Source organism: Mauremys mutica, chromosome 6 (genome assembly GCF_020497125.1).
Source record: "Mauremys mutica isolate MM-2020 ecotype Southern chromosome 6, ASM2049712v1, whole genome shotgun sequence".
Taxonomy (NCBI): Eukaryota; Metazoa; Chordata; order Testudines; family Geoemydidae; genus Mauremys; species Mauremys mutica.
In genome coordinates this window covers 44,181,319-44,203,347 of record NC_059077.1, presented here as the reverse complement: position 1 = coordinate 44,203,347, position 22,029 = coordinate 44,181,319, and the positions used below count along the sequence as shown (strand labels likewise).

The 22,029-nt window shown below is 41.3% G+C and overlaps 1 protein-coding gene across 3 annotated transcripts in view; it reads left to right on the top strand.

The window, feature by feature from the left end:
• Window positions 1-22,029, top strand: part of IQGAP2 (IQ motif containing GTPase activating protein 2) — a 245,345-nt gene that overhangs the window by 190,984 nt on the left and 32,332 nt on the right. For all 3 annotated transcript variants that reach the window (XM_045020504.1, XM_045020505.1, XM_045020506.1), the window contains 13 exons: window positions 1,720-1,884; window positions 4,086-4,228; window positions 5,917-6,087; window positions 7,925-8,008; window positions 8,830-8,901; window positions 9,158-9,227; window positions 9,613-9,821; window positions 10,882-11,031; window positions 12,223-12,386; window positions 14,082-14,306; window positions 17,257-17,397; window positions 17,749-17,833; window positions 20,108-20,340. In XM_045020504.1, the coding sequence (XP_044876439.1) occupies window positions 1,720-1,884; window positions 4,086-4,228; window positions 5,917-6,087; window positions 7,925-8,008; window positions 8,830-8,901; window positions 9,158-9,227; window positions 9,613-9,821; window positions 10,882-11,031; window positions 12,223-12,386; window positions 14,082-14,306; window positions 17,257-17,397; window positions 17,749-17,833; window positions 20,108-20,340 (1,912 nt within the window). The remainder of the gene's footprint in view (window positions 1-1,719; window positions 1,885-4,085; window positions 4,229-5,916; window positions 6,088-7,924; window positions 8,009-8,829; window positions 8,902-9,157; window positions 9,228-9,612; window positions 9,822-10,881; window positions 11,032-12,222; window positions 12,387-14,081; window positions 14,307-17,256; window positions 17,398-17,748; window positions 17,834-20,107; window positions 20,341-22,029) is intronic.

The following is a 22,029-nucleotide window of genomic DNA, read 5'->3' as shown; positions in this document are numbered from 1 at the left end:
CGCTGCCACCAGTCAGGTTAACGTGTCTGACGCACTGCCTGTCCCCCAAGCTTCCCCTGGGGAACCCAGATTCAAACCCCTTGAATCTCTACACACAGGGAAGCAGCCCACTTCCCCCCTCCCTCTCCTGCTCTCTCTCTGCTTGGAGACAATCCTTGTCTCCACAGAGTGGCGCCTAGCTTCCTTCCCCTGAATCCACAGGTAAGGAACTTAACCAAGTCCTGAACTTAAAAGAGTTTATTAAAAGAATAAAAGAAAGAAGAGAAAAAAAATACACAATCTCTATGAATCCAAGATAGACATCCATAGGGTCTAATCTTATTAATCCCTGGAGAAATTTCTCCCTTTTCCTCAGTACAAACAATACAGGCAAAATTACGAATAATCAATGCAAACACACAGAATTGCAGACACAGGATTCTTATATGCAATTACCCAGTTCTTTTAATACTCACTAGCTTGAATAGAAGAAATTAGTTCAGAAAGATGAGCAGACTTGGTTAAGCGTCTGGTCTGGTGTAGGTCCAGACGGCTAAGAACTCAGAACCAAGAACACAGAGACCCAAGTTCCCGCTCTCTGGGATTTTCAAATTCTCTTCCCTGATTGGTCCTTTGGTCAGGTGTTTCACCAGGTCTGGGTTAACCCTTTACAGGTAGAACTTAACCCTTAACTAACTACTTATGACACCACCTCTTTTGTTAGTTAGTTAGTATCAAGCTTACAAAAAAGCTGTCTTTCAGTTTACCAGATTTTCACTTGCTGACTTGGGGAGATGTCTTGTTGGGGGATTATCTTCTCCATCCTGTAGGCTGTTGTTGCTTGGACACTGCAAGTCCCTCCTGCGTCAGCTTTATTGGGGATAGCAATATGTATGCGGAAAGAGGTCAGGGGAGGGGAATATCCTACTTCAGCTTTGAGCAGCACACATGTGCAAGTTAAGAAAATTGCATATGCCACTTCAGTCTAATGCACAAATTGTGGAAGGCAACAGCGGAGTTGATGTCAATCACTCATTTCTCCTCTAGATTATGTTGACCCAAATTTCAGAGGCCATTAATGTACGTGGCAGCACAGGAATAGATTTGCTCGCACATGCTGCTTTGCATATATCTTTAATTTAACTATGTAGGAATGCCATGATAAACATTGAAGCATGGACTGATATGTCTGTAACTGTCACAAACTTGAAAGCTTGAGTGAATCTACCTCTTCCCATCTTTATAGGCTTTGCTATAGCTGAAATTCAATGGAAAAATGACACTTCATGGGGTATAAATTTTTTATTTTATTTCAGATGACAAATTTTGCAAAAAGTCACTTGCATACAGCTGCTAGGCTTATATAGTGCTGCATGACTAGCTTCACCAAAGCAGCCAGACTTTGTCCCCAGATTCCGCAATCAATATTAACTTATTCCTAACTACACTTCCAGTGCTGTGCAAGGTATTTTTGCAGCATTGTGGTATACATTGTACAGACTACAAGGTGCACTGGCATTGTACATGGTGAGTTTATTATCTGAAATAGTTGCATTTACAAATATCTCACTTAAGAGAGTAGATAGTAAAAAGATACAAGAGATGGTGGTACATCCTGTATATAATCTCCAAGAACGCCAACATGAAAGTGCATTCTCTAGATCACTGAAATGTACAACTGTATCTGTGTGTATGTAAAATATAAAATGCCTGACGTTGAAATGCAATTTTGTTGTTTAGTGGCTCTTGGAACCTCAATGATTAACAAGTGTTTGGAAAAGCACGATTCACAACCAGTCCTGGATATATTGCAGTCTCCTAAGTTTGGTTTAAGAGTTGTTCCAGAATGTGCTGAAGCCTATTACAAGAATCTTTTAGAAGCCAAGAATTTAAAAACCAAAGAAGGTAAAACCAAATCTCTGCAGTACTGTAAAGGCATTGAAGGATTAGTGCAAAATGTTTATATATGGTGCAAATGTATATAAATGTTTGTGTTTATATACTGTAACTTTAATTCTCTCTGTAAATTAAGGGAGAGTTGGAGGAAACTTTGAGATTATTTCCCCCCCTCTGCTTTGTCAAAGGCTGTCTCAGTCTCCAGTTTTGAATGTCTCCGTAGCTGCCTATAGGCTAATCCACAGTCCAGAATGGCCACAGTATGGAGCCCAACAGCTCTACTCCTTTTCCCACCCCCAGCACAACCTTACACCATCAACTGCGAGGTCAGCTCTATGCTGCTCCTGTTTGGGTGAACTCCTAAGGCCATTGCAACCCATTTTATGGCCCCTATGCAATACCAGAGCACTGTACAGGAGCTGCAGCTGGGGTCAGAATCTGGTCCTCAGTGTAAAGGAGGACTAACATTTAAAGTAGTGTCAGCTAGTCCTGGGTATTCATGTTAAGCATGACCAGCTGATGGCTTTAAATGAGAAACAGTCTTTTATTCCGAACAGTAAGTCTAGTTTAACATGTGTAACAATGCCTTTTTCCAGCACAGACATGCTTATTTTAGCATATAAGACAATTTATGGGTGGTATTTTGTACAGTTGTCTTTCTCATCATAAAGGTAATAATTGGAGATATACCAATCCCCTAGAACTGGAAGGGACCTTGAAAGGTCATCAAGTCCAGCCCCTGCCTTCCCTAGCAGGACCAATTTTTGCCCCAGATCGGCCCCCTCAAGGATTGAAGTCACAACCCTGGGTTTAGCAGGCCAATGCTCAAACCACTGAGCTATCCCTCCCATCCCTCCCTTATACTCCTGAGAGAATTTTATGCCAAAAAAAATAAAATTCTGCACACACTATTTTCAAATTCTTCAAATTTTATTTATCAATAAATAAACATGGAGGCTCCAGGATGGCAGTGGGGAGCACAGGCTGTGCGGAGGTGAGAGATCACCCTGCAGCCCCCCACCATCCGTCCAGGTCATGGATGCAGTGGTGAGGCTACACCCAACCCTGACACAGCCTAACCCATAAATACCCTGGGGCCCTGCCCCTCTGTGCCAGACACACCAGGTGGGAGCAGGCAGGCTCAATCTGGCAGGATCCAAGTGTGGAGGGACTTCGTGTGGGGTGGATCCTGGTGTGTGGTGAGAGGGTTCTGTGTGGGACAATCTGGGTGTGGGCAACTCAGTGGGAGATCTGGATGCACGTGTGTAGGGGCAATGGGACTCTGCAGGGGGGTCTAGGTGAAGGGTTGGTGGGCGGGTCTTGATGTGAGGGGGCTGAGTAGGGGAGTCTGGGTGCTGGGGGAGTGGAGTTTGGTGGGGTGGGTGTCTGAGTACAGCTGGTTGGGGTGCCATGGGGCAGAGGTGCTAAAATAATTTGTAAAGAGGGGGTGCTAAGAGCCAATGAAGCAAACTCTAAACCCTTGTATATGATGGAAACCGCTTCAAGCCAGGGGGTGCAGCAGCAATCCCAGCACCCCTAGTTCCAGCACTTATACCGTGGGGTGGGATTCCGGGTGTCGGGAGTTCATTGGTGTGGCACAGAATTTCCCCGGGAGTAACCTTGGCACAGTCCATAGAGAAACTTACTCAAGGCTCTCCCTGTCTCTGTCAGCATGTAGTCTTATTTTTGTGTTTACCAAAACTGATGGTGCTCAGAAGAATGATAACCTACGTGCCCTGTGGCATATATTATGAGCCTATAAGGTCCAACCTATACCTGAGATGCTGCAAAAGCTTCCAGTCATTGCTAACACTGCTTCATATCCACCAGTGTTAGCAATGGTAGAAGCCTTAGTATATAGACTGACTGCTGCCAGCATTTTAAATACCATGTTGACTAGGTCAACTCTGAGTAGAGATGGATAACAAAGTTCTTGAAAATGCCCATTCCAGCCGGTGGCCAGTCTCTACTATGTTCCTCACTGTTGTCCACACCATTGGAACTGAGCCATTTTTAATATAGCAGGATATTTTTGCAACATTTTCCTAGTTTAGGGTAGATCAATAATTGTTCTGACTTTTTCATATATGTAAAATAATTGAAAACATTCTTTGGCAGGGAGGAGAGGTGGAGGGGAAAGGGAGACAACTTTTTATAAATGTATTAAGGCTCCTAAATGTAAACTAACGGTATACATATATTGCTTTTAGATTCTAGTGAAGGTCCATGGCTCAAACTTATAATGAAGAATAGATATGATTATTATTATAATGTGGAAACTGGAGAGAGTACCTTTGTTCCGCCTGAAGGGTTTATACCAAAAACTTCTTGGCTAACCAGTGAAGAAATACAGGTAGAGTGCTAACATGCTCAACATGACTGCATGCAACTGCTAGAAGAGGGCCTCATCCTCCCTGATTGAACTAACCTCGTTATCTCTAGCCTGCTTCTTGCTTATATATATTTCCAGGGGCGGTGGGTGGGTGGGTGTGTGTACGTGCGCACACGCGCGCACACACACACACACACCTGGAAATTTCCACTACATGCATCCGATGAAGTGGGTATTCATCCACGAAAGCTCATGCTCCAAAACGTCTGTTAGTCTATAAGGTGCCACAGGACTCCTTGTTGCTGCAACTGCAACATAAACACAGAAGTGAGTGGTTTAACACTGTTGGATACAAAGGAAGTGGTTATGTCAAGATTTTTAGGGCCTTAAAAGTACAAAGGAAAAGAGAGAGAATTATCTAATTGGACTTTGGTTTAGGCTGTTCATTTCCCCAAATACAGTAGAACTTAATCTTAGGGTAGGTTTACACTTACCTTCCAGGTCGACACGGTGAGTTCAACTTCTCGGAGTTCGAACTATCGCGTCTGATCTAGACGCGATAGTTCGAACTCCGGAAGCGCTGCGGTCGACTCCGGTACTCCTCCACTGCAAATGGCAGTGGCGGAGTGGACGGGGGAGCCGCGGAGTTCGACCCCGCCGCGTCTGGACGGGTGAGTAGGTCGAACTAGGGTACTTCGAATTCAGCTACGCTATTCACGTAGCTGAATTTGCGTACCCTAGTTCGACACCTCTTCTTAGTGTAGACCAGGCCTTAATTTATTCAAACCCTTAGAAGGGGGCTGACAACTCAGAAGCACCTCACTTTGGCCCATATCATACAATCATAAGTACCCTTAAATCTGCTTTTTGAATAATCTTCCAAGTCTATGTAATCATGCTTGGTCAGTTATAGTACTGTGTTGCATATTGTACTCTACATGGGCCCCCAAATAAGGAAAGCCCTTAACCACATCCATAAAGGCTTTCTTGAATCAGAGGCTTTCTTGAATCAGTTGCTACACTGATATGTGCTGTTACATGTTACTAGACTGCATTTAGCTGTACCTATGCAAACCACTACTGTACATGTGCTACTCCAGTGCAAAAAGTGACTTGCTCCAATGCGGCTTACCCAGTAAAAAGTGGCTTGCACTGAAACACTGATGTAGTGAATCCATGGTAACGGTTTGCACTGGTTCAGCTAAATCAGTGGTTAAAATCCCAATGTAGATAAACTTGTAGGCCATTCCAAAATTGTGCAGCAGGATTCTTCACATCCTGACTGGTTTCAGAAAAAAAAAATTTTCACGTCATTCTGAAACTTAGAAATCCTAAAAAAAGCATTTTCACACAGATGTATGGGTTCCATTTTTAGACTCCGGGCTTCTCGCTCTTGAGTTAATAGGGATTGGTAGTATTGCAAAAGCAAAGACCTCTGCCCCCTGGTATGAAAAGCTTTGTAATGGCTAAAACCTGTCCTTTCAGCTTATTGATGATGTGGTCTGAAGGGAGTTCAGTCCTCCTTTAAACAAATGATAGTAATAATATTGTGGTTCTCAGTTCTGTGAGTGGTTAAACATGTGGGGAGTAAATTGAAGGGGTTTTCATAATGGGGATGGATGGAGAGAATGGAATCCAAATTCTGAAATGGTTTGCCTTCCGCTTTGCTTCATTGCTTATTAAACACTTTTTACATGATCTCTTACCAGACTATTGTTGGGCAAGTTACAGCAGATTACAATCGAGAGCAGCTGTGGTTCGCTAATGAAAACCTGATTCTTCAGCTGCAAGCCCTAGCAAGGGGATTCCTAGTCAGAAAAAGTTATGAGGAGAGAAAAGGATTCCTCCAAAAACAGGAACCATCTGTGATCAAAATACAGGTATTGCTGTGTAATATAAAGACACAGTCACTTCTTCTGGGTGTTGGTAGCTTTTTACATATGACACTGTATGACCTTTGGGTGTGTATCATCTTCCTACCTTCTTTTGCAGAAAGGACTTCTTGTGGCATTTGTTATTTACAGAACTGAATTGTTGTACAAAAACAGGTCCGTGCGCTCTGTGAAAGAAATGCTTTGTGTTTAAACTGACAAAACTCCAGTTTACAATGGCTATAGATCATGTATAACTGTAGTATATAACAGGCCAGTTGGAGAAGCCCAGTGATTCTTACCACTGGCTTCTTCCTGAGCATGTTCAAATGGGAGTGCGAGAAAAGAGTAGGAGGATGGAAGGTAATTGAAGCTCTAGTTCTCTGCCAAGGCATGGTTCACTCAGGAAATGCATTCCTTTCTCTGCCCTCCCCCAGTCAGAAGCAGTTTGCTTCCGCTTTACGAAGCGAATGCTCGTATAATTGAATAGGGAGAGGCAACGTTAACAACTTTGCCTGATTCCAAGAGTATTACTTGGATTTGCTTAATGCGCAGTACTCTGAAAGGGGTACAAAGGAAACTTACTTTTGGTTTTTACAGATCATAAGTATCATGCACATCTTGATAGGCCAGCAATGATGCTTTTGTGTACACTTTGTGGTTTTACATATTTTTACACTATTCCTGCATATACTATAATAGTAGACTTGCTCAATAAGCTTGAATTTTTTAGCATTAAAGTTCAGTTTTTAAAAAATTGTTTTTTCTAGAATGGGTACATACTGCAATGAATTAAAACTTATTTTTGCTACTACTTCAGATTATTAGTAAAATATGTTATGGTGATGTCAAAGGCTTTATTAAGATACTTTACAGACCCAGTACAAAAAATTGCGAGCTCTTTGGGAAGGAATCCTCCAAGACCAGATTCAGCAAGTATGTGTAGCTATCCTTAGAAACTAGATGGAGGATGTAGGAACTGGTAATAAAACATGTGTTTACACAAGCAACATAAGATAAATGTTGCAAGTCCCCACTGGCTATATCCCTAGCCAGATGTCAACTTCCTGTGGGCATCCCAATAACAATGGCTATTGGAGTGTTAGGAGAAGTGAAGTCCAAATGGCTTGTGAGAAGCAGACAGGCGGATGAGAGAGGTTGGCATCATTGGTAAAACGGGCAACACAATAAGATGGGTGGGTAAGGAGGGAGGAACTAGATTGGCAGGGTTTTTAAAGGCAGGGACCAGCACTGGTGTTTGATGGGATAGAGAACTGGGAGCCAGATGAAAAAATTTGAGGGTGGTGTGATCAGAAAAGGCAAAAAGGTCTTAACTAGGTTTTGAATGGGCCTGAGAGTCTGACAATGGATGCCAGGAAGGCCAGAAAGGGAAGGAGGTTACAGTAGTCAAGACTGGTGATGAAGGGCCTGGACAAAGTTATACTAGTATAGACAGAGGATAGGGCAGCTCTGTGACACCATGGAACAAGAGGAGACAAGATTTGGAAACTGCCTAGAGGTGCAGGCTTACAGTCTGAAATCAAAAATAGCATGCGGAGCACTGGACTGAGAGGTTTCAGGCCTGAGTGACACCGAGGCTGACGTCCTGGGTCAGGAATGGAGTGGTGGATTTACGAGTCATCAGCACAGAGGTGACTGTTGATGCCACAGGAGTGGATGAGGGCTTGTAAAAGGATGTAAAGTACAGATGTGCCTCAGTCACGTTTTCTCATCACCTTTAAATTAAACAGCAATTTCTCTGTGGAACAAGATCTACAAACTTGATTTTCCAAGTATATGCATAGTGAAACTAATGGTCACACTACTAACTTGCTTTTTAAAATAGGCTTCCTGGAAGGGATATAAACAAAGGAAAAGCTACACTGACAGGTTGCGGGTGCTTCAAGGCAATGTTGCTGTTATTGTCAAGGTAAACTTCCAACTATGATGAGCGGAATTAGGGTTTGCTCTATGGATAATGACGTTTCCTGCTTGTTGGGGGAATCCAAACACTTGAAAGCCCAAGGAATCTAGGGAGAGGGGCTGCTGCAGTAAAACTGCAAGTGTTCGTATTCCGCTGGGCATTACATGGCAGGCTCAAAGTTCTGACAGCAGCTAGTAATTCAAGAAAACTGCGTTTCGATTAATACCATGAGTCTTCCATTAAAAGCCAGAGGCTGTCAAGTATGATTATTTGCAAAAAGGAGGTCATGTCATTATCTCCATTTTATATCCTGGGGCGAGGGATAGCTCAGTGGTTTCAGCATTGGCCTGCTAAACCCAGGGTTGTGAGTTCAATCCTTGAGGGGGCCACTTAGGGATCTGGGGCAAAAATTGGTCCTGCTAGTGAAGGCAGGGGACTGGACTCAATGACCTTTCAAGGTCCCTTCCAGTTCTAGGAGATTGGTATATCTCCAATTATTATTTATTTATTTATTTTATTAAACAAAGGCTCAGAGAGTTGAATGTGACTTGGCCAGGGGCACCCAACAGACCGGTGGCAAAGCCAGGAATCAAACCCAGGTCTCCTGAGTCCCAGTCCCACTGGCTAGTCCAGTGTTCTGGCCATTAGATCACAGAGCCCAATCATCTCGTCAGCTGTGCATGTGACTCCATTGACTTTGCTGAAGTTGTGTGCTATGCAACTGGTGGGTCAGTCAAGCATCTAACCTCATTTTTTAAAAGAGCCAAATAAAATTAGTTTTTCTTAGTTCTCCTACAATTCCTCTTAAGTTTTTATTTGACTTTTAGATTCAGTCATGGGTCAAAATGTGGCTAGCGAGGAAGGCATACAAGAAACGGCTGCAGTATTTCAAGGATCACGTAAGGCATTTCTCCACCCCATCCCCTTTTGAGAAGAGAACTAATGTAGTAGTAATGCATGTATTTCTTGAAATTACAGATACTGTAGGTTCTCCCAGAATACATTATAACTGTAAAGACATTAAAACTTTTTCTAATTATACCAGTGTTTGGTAGATGTCTATAGTATTCATTATCTCTCTTCATAGAACATGACCTGTAATTTGAGGTTTCCTGTTCAATGCTTTCTAAAGTGTTTAGTCTTGGTCTTTTCCAGAATGAAGAAATTGTGAAAATACAAGCATTTCTTAGGGCAAACAAAGCTAGGGATGACTACAGAACATTAAGTAAGTGCTGGTGATAAACATTTGAATGTAAACTGGTGGGGAAACAATTTTTAGAATAAGAGTGTTCAGTTGTGATTTCTAATACCTGAGTCTTGCATTTTTGGCTCTTCAGAAGCAGTTAAGTGAAATCATGATACTAACATTTGTTAAACGGTTAATACATTTATATAGAACTACTACACATAGTTCTGGTTACACAAAATATTCTACTCTTGCTCTCAATGACAAACTCCTTTCTGCAGTTTGGCATTCTGACCATAGATGTCACTATGTACAAAAGAATTTTAAACATTGATATTTATAAATGTAAAGGTATTCTGTGTCTGTGCATGTCAGACCAAGCAAATAAAATATCTAATATGAGCTCATTTACCTTTAACTGCAGTTGGTGCTGAAAATCCACCCTTGAACGTCTTGCGCAAATTTGCTTACCTCCTGGACCAAAGTGACTTAGACTTTCAGGAAGAACTAGAAGTAACAAGGTTAAGGGAGGAGGTGGTTACAAAAATCCGATCCAATCAACAGCTGGAGAAAGACTTGAACTTGATGGATATAAAGATTGGGCTGCTAGTGAAGAACAGGATCTCTCTACAGGTGAGCAGGCTTCGTTCAAACTATTTCTGTAGAATGCACTGAAGGCAGTGGAGGTTTGTGTGCTGAAGGAATGCAGGATCAGTTAGGATGTTCCTGGGGAGTGAAACAGTTGCCTTTTTTCTTGTTTAGCGTATGCCAAGATGAACCACAGTCAATAAAACCTATGTAAGAAGTAGCTGTACTGTAGAAAGAGCTTTTGGTGAGAATTGACCTAGGAATGGTCTTAAATCATTGAGCACTGCTGTTCTTTGGAATAGTTAATGGCACATGGTTGCTTCTTTCTGTTCTTCCACTTTATTGCCTGCCAGTTAGCTTTTCTTAAAGTATCAGTGCTGCAATGGGGAGCAAAAGTAGGAGTCGGTTAGTTCCTGTACCATGTTACTTCACATCTCACTGAATACCAGGTGTTTTTATGATGATAGACATGGGCAGCAGTATTACCCAAAAGCATGAGGTCATTCTTTATGGTTTTTAAGCAGCTTTCTAACAATAGAACAAATATGACTTCCAATTTTAAAACTCATTGTAAAGAGTTTGCTCTTGTTAGTTGTCAGAAGCCTGTATGTGAGCTTGAGGTACCCTGACAATTATCATTTAGTCCACACTGAAATTCTATCCAGCAGTAAATTTTTCCCACTGCTTGGGAAGGGGATGCGATGATAGGATTACACTGGGTTGTTGCTGACATGCCAAAACTTATGTTTTGGAGCCAGATTTGATTGAGCATGGGAGTTAAGAGTAGGGACTGTGTGTTTAGACAGTCTAATATATTTTTCTTTTGAATTTTAACTGATGTGAGATGGCACTCAGAGCTTGATGTTTTGCCTTTTTATAAATCTAAATAAAACTCTCATCATGAATAAAGTGATGTAGTCATGAACAGTATTGTCTAGTTAATGTGCTATATTGGGCCTCAATATAAAAAGGAGTTGACATTAACATTTTTTAATAAATAGACCAATGTAGAAACATCCTATTTAAGATGATGGAGAAATGGCAGTGTACCATATTACTTTATATTTCTGTGTGAATATATATAATGGCTCACTTGTGTCTGTAGGATGTGGTACTGCACAGCAAGAAGCTAAACAAAAAAAGCAAAAATCAGGTGGAAGAGATGGTGACAGGTGACAAACAGGGCATCAAAGGTTTGAGCAAAGAGAGGAGAAAACAGCTGGAAGCCTATCAACACTTGTTTTACCTTTTGCAGGTAAGTCCTAATGTGGGGATTAATTTGCCCCCAAATGGCTTGTGTTAAGAAAAACTTTAAAGTGTTCATTTCTTGTTCTAATGAGAATGAGGAGAGATTTCTTTGCAGATGTAGTGTACAGTAAATACAGTTACTACAGACCACAGCTGAGCACAGCCAGCAAGTTTTGTTGCTGGATGCTTGATTTTAAACAGGCTTGACAATTAATACTGCATAGTTTACATTTGTTTCCCCAATAGAAAACAGCTGTTTTGGCCTTAAATTGTGCAAGAGATAATTCGTTGCTGTTCCCTTCATTGAAATTATTTTAAATTCCCAACTCTTTTAGGCCTGCTTGGTTTTATGTCTTTTCCTTTTCTCCCTCCACCTCCATCCTGTCAAGTCAGTTTGGATGCATAGTTCAAATCTGAGTAGGAAAAATCATTTTCTTCCACATTATCTTTCAAGTTTAAAAATACTGAAATTACTTTCTGTGTATTGTGTGTAGGGGAAAAAAGCTACTGCATGATTGACATTTTATTATGTAATGTCTGTTTTTGTGTATTTGTCTTCTATCAGTCTGACTTTGGGTAAGTTTCTTTAGAAGGCTTATTTGTATAGGGAAAGATTGTTTCCCTACCCCACTTTCATTTGTGTGGGGAGGGGGAGAGATGTATGTCTAACTCTCCCCCTCCCCCCAAGTGACCTTTTAACTCAAAGGAAGTTAAGTTTAGGGTATATTTCAGGTAGGTTGTTTTGTATTTTTTTAAAAAAACATACAAGTATCATAATAAGGACTGGAGAGATAAATATTTAGTACTGGCTTCACTTGGCTTTCCATTTGTGGAGGTAGTGCATGGAGTACAGAACTTAGGGAGGTAGCCATTAAAATACTTACAATTGTCATTTGCAAGTACCAACTACCACTGGCATTCACATTATTTCCCAGGTTTAGTGTTACAATAGCCTAATGCTCAGTATAGTGAATGCTGCATTAAAGTTAGGCCAAAAGCGTAAATGTGAAACTTTTAATAGTGACAGCTATGAGAAGGTATAGCCTTAACCATGCAAACATAACTTTCATTAGTGTTAATGAAAGTTTTATACGTGTCCACTCAAAGGTGAGAAGGCTCCTTAAGGCTTGTGCAGGTAGTGGGACAACTTATCATTTTAGCAATATACAAATCATCCTCCATAATGTTTCTTTCCTAGACTAATCCCATGTATCTGGCTAAGCTGATTTTCCAGATGCCTCAGAACAAGTCAACAAAGTTCATGGATACAGTCATTTTTACTCTGTACAACTATGCTTCCAATCAGCGAGAAGAATACCTGCTTCTCAAGCTCTTTAAAACTGCTCTAGAAGAGGAGATAAAGTATGTACATTGAATAGAACCCTCCATTCCTCTGAAGATATCCTATCTGTTAGACTTTGACATTTTCTTTGAACTGCATTCTTAAACTTGCTTTTCATTTGATGTCGAATCATATTTTTATTTGTCAGTGGGGAAATTAAAGTCTTATATCAGTGGAACTTAATAAATTGACTGAGAAGGTTATAAATGTTTTATACCTTAGATTCAGGGAGGCTGTCTCTCTCTGGTAGAGAAGCAAAGTCTGCGTAATCTTAAATTTTTACTTAATCTTGAAGGTAAATACTTGCATGTACACTTCTATCCCAATATAACACTGTCCTCGGGAGCCAAAAAAATCTTACCATGTTACAGGTGAAACTGCGTTATATCGAACTTGCTTTGATCCGCTGGAATGCGCAGCCCTGCCCCCCCCTCCCCCCGGAGTGCTGCTTTACCACGTTATGTCCGAATTCGTGTTATATCGGGTCACATTATATCGGGGTAGAGGGGTACTAAAAGTACAACTATTTTGGCTTCTTTGTTCCTACTTTTTGTTTGAATATGCAGTTGAGTTTCAGAGCTTTTATTTTTCTTCACAAATGTAATTTGTAAATGTGTCGTAAGCAGAGGGATCATCCTGTGATAGATTGTAATCAGTAAGGCCCATATTAGCAAAACACTGAAGGCATGTGCTTAAATTGTTCCCAGAACTGGACTTACCGTATGTACTCCTTCATAAGCTGAATTTTTTTAGTAAAAAAGGGAAGCATCAGAGAAGGGGGTCGGCTTATGAACAGGTATAGAGAGGGAGAGGTGGGGGACAGCCCCTCCCCCGCAACGGAGGGAGCAAGGAGAGGCAGCACAACCAGCAGAGCCAGAAGGGAAGAAGCGGGGTCAGAGTGTCTCTGCTTCTTGCCACACAGCTCTCCTCACAGCCTCCAAAGCTGCTGCAGCTCCGGGGCTGGCAGGCAGCCTGCCGGAGCAGCTCCATCCAGGCCAGAGGCATCCTCCCCTGGCCTGCCCCAGCTAAGGTGGGAAGGGATGGGATGGGGAGAGTCTGGGGATCCCGGGCTAGGGGTGGGGTCATGTGGGGGGTGGTCACAGCGGTTACTCCCTTGACCCCTAGCTTCTCCTCCCAACCCCAAATTTCCCCACCAGTTGCTGTCCCGGCCCATCAGGGTAAGCCTCTGGCAGGCCGGGACACTTTCTTTACTTAGGTTTACCTCCATGCCTGCGGACACTCGAGGTAAACAAATCGTCTCAGCCCACCAGTGGCTTATCCTGATGGCCTGGGAGCCAAAGTTTGCTGACCCCTGAATTATAGGGTTGGTTTATGAACGGGTCATAAAAAATTTCCATTTTTACTTATCCATCTTGAGCGGGGCGGGGGGTTGGCTTATAAACAAACCGGCTTATGATCGAGTATATACAGTAAATATGGTACTAATTGGAATTATTATGAATTCCTGTCAGTCATTATGTCAGGGCCACTTCTATATTTTAATCTTTATTATGTTTCATGGATTAGTGATTTATCTATAAAAGCTATTTCTATGTTGATATAAAAATCCATAAATTGGAGGGCTACATTGATTTTAATCAATACAGAACCAGTTAGGAACTTGTCGATTTTTCTAACCTTTCAAACTTGTATATTAAAAAAACAACTGAAAATTGGTTACAGTACAGTTAAAGACTGTTTTGTTTTTAATGCAGTTCCAAAGTAGACCAGATACAGGATATAGTCACTGGAAACCCTACTGTCATTAAGATGGTTGTCAGCTTTAATCGAGGTGCTCGTGGACAGAACACGCTGCGTCAGCTGTTGGCCCCAGTGGTGAAGGAAATCATGGATGACAAATCCCTCCTCATCAACACCAGCGCTGTGGAAGTGTACAAGGCATGGGTAAACCAGTTGGAAATGCAGACTGGAGAGGCCAGGTAAGTGGAAAAAATAGAATAGTTCATCTTCATTCGGTTAATATTTGAGTGATTCCTCATGTCAGATCCTTTTGTCATTGGGTGAAGCTTTTTCTTCTCTTCCACAAGCAACCATGAAGATGCATCTGGGTGTATGCTTGTGATACTCCAGTTCACTGTAATATAATGAGATCTTTTTGCTGAGGTGTAATTCTTATTAGTACTGTTATTTTATAGCATAGTAGATTCCTCCATGAAGTAGCTTATAAATTTACGCCCAGAACCTGCTATCAAATCTGCTAGCATGGACCTCAGCACCATTACAGAGCCTCATTGACTTCCAACGGAGCTTTGCAATGGCACAGAGAGCCAGTGCTTGCCGTTCTGACTGAAGGATTGGAACCCCAATGATGGACTAACTTATAACACTTCTCTATCTTAAGTACCCCATCACTGTAATATATGAGCACCTCACAACACCCCATGAGGATTTTACACGTGGGGAACTGAGGCACAGAGAGACTGACTTGCCCAAGGTCACAAGGGAAGTCTGTGACTGAGCAGGGAACTGAACCAGGTCTCCCAACTTCTAAGCTAATGCCCTGACCTCTGGACTATCCTTCCTCTCAGCACACAACCTAGTACAGGGGTTGGCAACCTGCGGCACACGAGCCGATTTTTAATGGCACGCTGCTGCCTGCCGGGGTCCCGGCCCCACTCAGCCCCTCCGCCCACCGCTCTCTCCTGCGGGGGCAGAAGGCAGAAGCTTGGTCCTGCCAGCAGCCAAGCTCCACCCTCCCCCACTTCTTCCCCCAGTGTGGTGCTTTCCTGCCCCTCCTTCCCTGCGCCAATCAGCTGATCGCCCTTGGGAGGGGGAGGGGGAGCGGAGCCACAGTGTGCTCGCTGCTCCGGGGAGGAGGCAGAGAAGAGGTGGGGTCAGACGGGGCCCTGGGGAAAGGGGGGTGAAATCGGGCATATCCTCTCCAGCCCTCTGCTGTGAGCCGCTCATAGCAGGGTGCTGGGAGCACCCCAGCCCTTGCTGAGCACCCCAACCCTCTGATCTGACCCCTGAGGCCCCACACACACACACACACACACACACACACCCTGCACCCTCTCCACACACTCAGCCCTCTGCCCTGACCCCCTGCACCCCTTCCACACACCCAGCCCTGACTTCTGCACCCCCACACATACCCAGCCATCCCGCACCCTGACTCCTGCACCCCCTCACACACCGCCAGCCCCTGTTCTGATTCTTGCACCCCCCACCCCATGCCCTGACTCTTGCATCTTCCCACATCCCCACTCCCACCCTGAGCACCCTGCACCCCCTCTTCACATTCCCACCTGCACCCCTGGTCTGGGGTCCCAGCCGCCAGCCCCTTACCAGCTGGGGTCCCACAAGCCCCACTCAGCCCGCTGCCAAACTAGGTGAACGGAACCCCAGGCTGGCAGTGGGATGAGTGGGCCGGCGGCGTAAGATTAGTACCGGTATTTTAATTTAATTTTAAATTAAGCTTCTTAAACATTTTGAAAACCTTGTTTACTTTACATACAATAGTTTAGTTATATAATATAGACTTAGAGAGAGACCTTCTAAAAAACATTAAAATATATTACCGGCATACGAAACCTTAAGCTAAAGTGAATAAGTGAAAACTCGGCACACCACTTCTGAAAGGTTGCCGACCCCTGAACTAGTACATAAGAACCCTCACACTAGAATAATAATACAGTAACTCCTCACTTAACCACATTGTCCCAGTTAACGTTGTTTTGTTGTTAAGTTGCTGATCTATTAGGGAACAAGCGCGTTTAAAGTTGCGCAGTGCTCCCTTATAACATTGTTTGGCAGCTGCCTGCTTTGTCCACTGCTTGCAGGATTCTCTGGAAGACCAGCCCCTCCTTGTGGGGATTAGAACCGGGGGGGCGGCAGCCCTCACCATCAGCTCCCCTAAATTCCCCCTGCTCCTGCTCCCCCCGCTGTGCCCCTTTTCCACAAAGCGGAGGAGAGGGACAGAAAGGAGGGAGCTGGCTGGAAGCTGTTGCGTCCTGTCTGAAGTGGCTGATCCGCTTAAAAGGGCAACGTACTTAAAGGGGTAATGCACGTACGTACGTCCCCCTTTCTGTCTGTCATGCACTTTAGAAAGTCAGCACCTGTGCAGCCATGCATGTGCTGTCAGGAGGAGGGAGTGGTGCGCTCCACCTGGATAGCGTGGGTTCATCATGTTCAGTTTTTGCAGGGAAGAGTTTGCAGCTCTTGCATCCATTGTTTTTCCTCCCTCCTGCCTCAGTCCATGCTGCCTTGTAGAGTGTAAGGCTACGTTAACCACAGCGTATTATCCCTGGAGGGCTCAGCCGATTGCTAGTTCATCATTTAGCTGCAAGGCATTCCCTGGGAAATATTCCACCCACCTCAACCAAGCTTCACAATTATTCATTGCTGTGTACAATATTAAACTGTTTAAAATTCTTTAAAATTTATACTGTATATGTAAATAATGTCTCTTGTCTGGCAAAAAAAATTCCCTGGAACCTAACCACCCAGCCCCATTTACATTGATTCTTATGGGGAAATTGGATTCACTTAACATTGTTTTGCATAAAGTTGCATTTTTCAGGAACACAACTACAACGTTAAGTGAGGAGTTACTGTAGATGTTTTCCTCTTTGTATCTGGAAGAAGACAGTTCATATCACTTCCATGGTTTTTTTGTTTGTTTTTTGTTTTTCATTTTTAAAAAAATGAACTGATAATATTGGTGGGGTTTTTGTTTCTGTTAAAAACCAATTCTTCAAATTATTTTTTTATTAAGTCACTTGATTTTATGTGTTCTCTGAAATATACATGAAATAAGTAGTTGAGACTGTATAGCATTAAACAAATTTAGTTTTTAATTAATGTTGTTTGTAATTTCATAGTACACAGTTTAGTTTAGCCCAGTAAATACCTCTCTTGCGTTTGCAGTAAATTGCCATACGATGTAACAACAGAACAAGCATTAGAACATCCGGAAGTGGTAAATAGACTGGAGTCCTCCATTCAAAGCTTGAGAACAGTAACTGATAAAGTCCTTGTGTCCATATTCTCATCGCTCAGTATGATGCCGTAAGTGTCAAATTATAAGTCTCATAACTTCAGTTCATTTGTACAATAACATTTGATGCAGGATTCAGTATAAACAGCCATCTGTACTGCCTTGATATTATCTGTGGTACATGCCTTTTATAATAGCAATTCTCCAACAGAGGGAAGAGTTCTTCCATATCACATATTCAAAATATGATATAAAACCTAGTGAGCATCTGTAATATAAATCCTTATTTTTTTTCATTATCATCTTGTTTTGTGTGTAAGTGGTTAGTCTGTGAAAATGCAGTATCTTGATTGAATGGAATGATTTGTTTGTTTCATCCAAGTCTTTCCATTATTTTCCTTTTTCATCTGTTCTATATGTAGTTATGGAATGAGGTATATAGCCAAAGTTCTGAAGAATTCGCTCCATGAGAAATTCCCAGATGCAACAGAAGATGAACTATTAAAGGTAGATTTGTGAGGTGATCTGTTAGCAGCTTGTTCTTTCTGCTTATGCCAAAAGCAAGATTTATTGCATATAAGCTTTCTACAGAATTGTTAACACTTGTATTTACAGAAACTTCTGGGGGTGAAGATGAAAGGAATTCCATGTGTTAATATGGCCTGACTTGGAAAATATAGTCAATGTTGCAGAGCATCTGTAGCACGTATAGAAGTCAGTGGGCCAGCACCATTGAAAATCAGCTCACTGGTACTTTGCAGGAAGCTAGGAATAATTGATTGCATGATTTTGCTTCAATACTGATCTTCCGTGAAGAATATGACTCTGGTTTTGCAATTTTAACTCTGCTAAGGTGAAATTAGAACACTTAACACAAATTACTTCAAATGTTTTTTAATACTATAAATACAATTGGGCAGAGTTAAAAGAGCAAACGATGAATTAATCCATCCACTACACTTGTTTAAGATGCTTATAAATGTTGTGAGAATGTGACATTTGTCTAGACTGGAGCGTGTGTGCTGTCAAATGATGCAGAATGTTCCTGGCACAGTGCCCTTCCCTTAATCTATCAGAACCATTGTATTCTGCAGAAGGCAATGTGAAGTCATTCTGTGTGCCTGCCACATAACTTCAGGTCTTACATCTTGCTTTAATTAGATATATTTACATCTCAGTACAGTTGCCAATATCTGTGTTGCATTTTAAAAAATTAAATTGTAATGGATCCAGAATTACTTTGAGGATTTTTTTAGTATCCTTCAAAAGACATTATTTTTGTGTTACAATTCTTGTCTGGAGCCATTTTGAGAATTTTAATCTCCGCAGTGAAGTTTATTCTGCTTTTATGTAATAATAAACAATACAGCTAATATTGTTTACAATAAACATTGTTTACAAGAATTTCTTTGGTGCCCATCACCATAGTGCCTGGGGGGTCGCTATAAATTTACATCATTTTAAAACTTCTCTGACAACTACGCTTAAATGGGTAGTGAACTGATTCCACCACAAGGCACCTCTACCCTGCCGGCTGACCAGCACAGCTCATCATTTGAAAACCCTTAAATTCAAAAGCCAAACATTTCATTGAGTGACTGGGCATGAGCTATGGCAAACTAGCAAAGGAAGTAAGTACTAGAGGTCAGGAGTCCTTCACTTCACTTCTCACCCACAGAAATTCAACTCTTGGGTCAGCTTAGTACCTGGTACTCTTATATAACAGAAGAGGCAGTTTCTGAAAACCAGCCAATAGCCCAGTGTCTAAGGCCTTCACCTGGGTTTTGGGAGACCCTGGTTCAAGTCCCTGTTCTAGATTGGGCAGAGTAGGAACATGAATCCAGATTTCCCGCATCCCATGTGAGTGACCTGATCCTTGGGTCATTGACTGGTTTCGGCCTGGTTGGTCTCTCTCTACTGCCCATCCTGTTTTTTTCCCTCGAAAAAAAACTGCAAAAGTTCTCAGTTTCATCACAGTGCTGAATGGCCAAATCTTCTGAATTCCCAAATATTCACAGGACAGGAAAACTGTTTCCTGCCCAGTTCTAATGGATAAACGTAGAATTTATCAGATAGGCCACTTTAATTTAAAAAAAAAATCGTTACTAAAATATTTGGGATGGGCTAGAAGTTTGGGATAAACATTACAGCCAGCTCAAAGAGAATGGAACCTCTTATTTTTGAAGTTAAATAATATGTAAACTTTAAAAAAAAAAAATTCTCTGCACTTCCTGCTTTTAGGTTGGATAGAAAGTACAAATTTTACAAATGTCTATCCTCAGTATTTCTGATTCAGCTGAAATAGGATAGTAATGGAAATCTTATTTGAATGAGTACAGGATTTATTATAACTTGATATATGCATCCAAAATTTCAGATATTTAAACATTTTTTTTAAAATGTGATTTTTAAAAATTAGACCTGGCCAAAATTCTGATGAAATGAGAAATCTTAGAGGGAGATGGCACTCTTTTCCTGTATTGGGGGGGGGGGGTTGGTTTGTTTTTGTCTTTTAAACGAGTTGTTATAAATATACTCCTGGTGTAAGTGCCCATTACTAAATAACATCTTTTTTTATCTCTGTGGGATCACTAGACTTTTCCAGTTAGCTAACTAGATAATACTTACTCAGAAGTTGTTTGTACAGATTGCTCTCTACCACCTCTTAGTTAATGATTTATTAAAATCTAAACCAGGAAATGTGGAGTCTTTGGGCTTTCTAAGAATGTAATAAAGTGTACATCAGGGAAGAAAAAAATTCTCAAAGTATTTCTCCTATAGATTGTTGGAAACCTCCTATACTATCGCTACATGAACCCGGCCATTGTTGCTCCTGATGGTTTTGATATAATTGACATGACAGCTGGAGGCCAGATACACTCTGACCAGAGGAGGAATTTAGGGTGTGTGGCGAAAGTCCTTCAGCACGCTGCTTCTAACAAACTCTTTGAAGGAGAGAGTGCGCATCTTTCATCTATGAACACTTACCTGTCACAGACGTATCAGAAGTTCAGGTGTGAAAACCTCATGCAAATGTTTATTCAATGTAAACTGTTTGGGGGTGGATAAGGTAGACCTACTCTATTTACCTGACTATAATTCAATGAATAATCCTTCGTATAGAAATCACTCTGCCTTGTTCTGTAATGGGAAAATAATGTGCTGTATTTCCAGTTCAGTACTATTGTTTAGCAAGTAATTTTAGTATTGCTCAGCAGTATTCAGTCATCCAAATACTTCATTTTGCAATAAAAATTCCTATGAGAGTCTAATGGAGCATTTCATTGTATAACACGCACTAATGCTTGCTTTAAGTAAGTAGAACAGCTGATCGTTTTTCAGTCTGGTGGCTGAGATTACTCCTTTGTAAATGTAAACTATTTCCAGCCAGGAAGAGCTGTCTTTTAACTTTAAGCCATCTCAGCTGAGAGAAACAATTGTAGGAAATTACAATTTAAATATTTTGCTAAAAAGTGTCTCGGGAAAATCCAGACCTTCTGTCTTGCAAGGAAGTTGTTTGAAATTTATGCTCTTTACCTTGTAGCTCTTTTGGGTGGTTATGATGAGACAGCAGAACATTTCAAATGTACATTAATTATTCCTTTTAGAAGCGTCTCTTCTGTATGAAAAAGAAAACATCTTTTTTATGAGGACTACTCTTATAACCTTCATTTAGAGGCCATACGTGAGCAAGGATACTAAAGCAGTTTAGTCATTTTATTAATTAATAACAAAAACAAAGAGGAGGAAGACCTGCTCATTGTGTTTAATTTGGCTCTGATCTTTACAAAAAGAAGAATCCCATGTCTCATTAAATTAACTTTTTGCTGAAAATTGGTGATATGTCTCCAAGGAGGATGATAACCTGAGAGGGTTAGAATCTGCTCTGTTACTAAGTGTGAGATGAGAGATTTTTCCATTATCTCTGCAATACTTTTCTTAGTTATCAATAAAAATGCTGAGAAACTGTTTCCTGCTTCTGAAACACTGGATGGCTTCTGTCTGTCTAGATATAGATAGTGGTATAGTCATAGTAACACTTTGTGTTAACATCTTTTGTGTATTTTCCCATAGTATTCTTACACTGTAACAATCCCATAATCTTGCCAGATATCCTTATATTTTGCACAGTGTTCCTGAGCACCAAACAGTTAAACATTGCAGTGGAGTGATGCAGGGATTTTAAATGTTTTAAATTTAATAAATCTGACTGCCCTGTATCATTCAGCCCTGTATCATTCAGACAGCCTGTATTAGTGTGCATGAGATTTAATTACTGCTCTTAAACTTTGTCAAAATTATGAGCTGCTTTCGTACAATGAGGGTAACCATTTATGCAAAGCATCTTTCCTTTATATCTTCTGGAGGATTACTTTTAATCCAGATTCTAGACTAGATCCCTCAGAACAACTTAAAAAAGGTGCCAAATAATTCTTGCTTACAACTTTGTAGCTGAAAGGGAAAAATCTTATTTTGAAGAAATAAACCTGCTTGTCTCTGTAGAGACAGGTAAGCACTCCTATTTACATTGTGACATGCTACTTAGGATTTGTACCTTGGCATTCCTATGCAGCATTAATAGATTGTAGCAGAAATCTTCATATAGCTTGCATTTCAAACAAGAAGCTTATTCCAATTCTCTACAGTTAGCTAAAACATGTTTTTCTTATTGTATAATTATTTAACCTATCTTTCTCATCTTA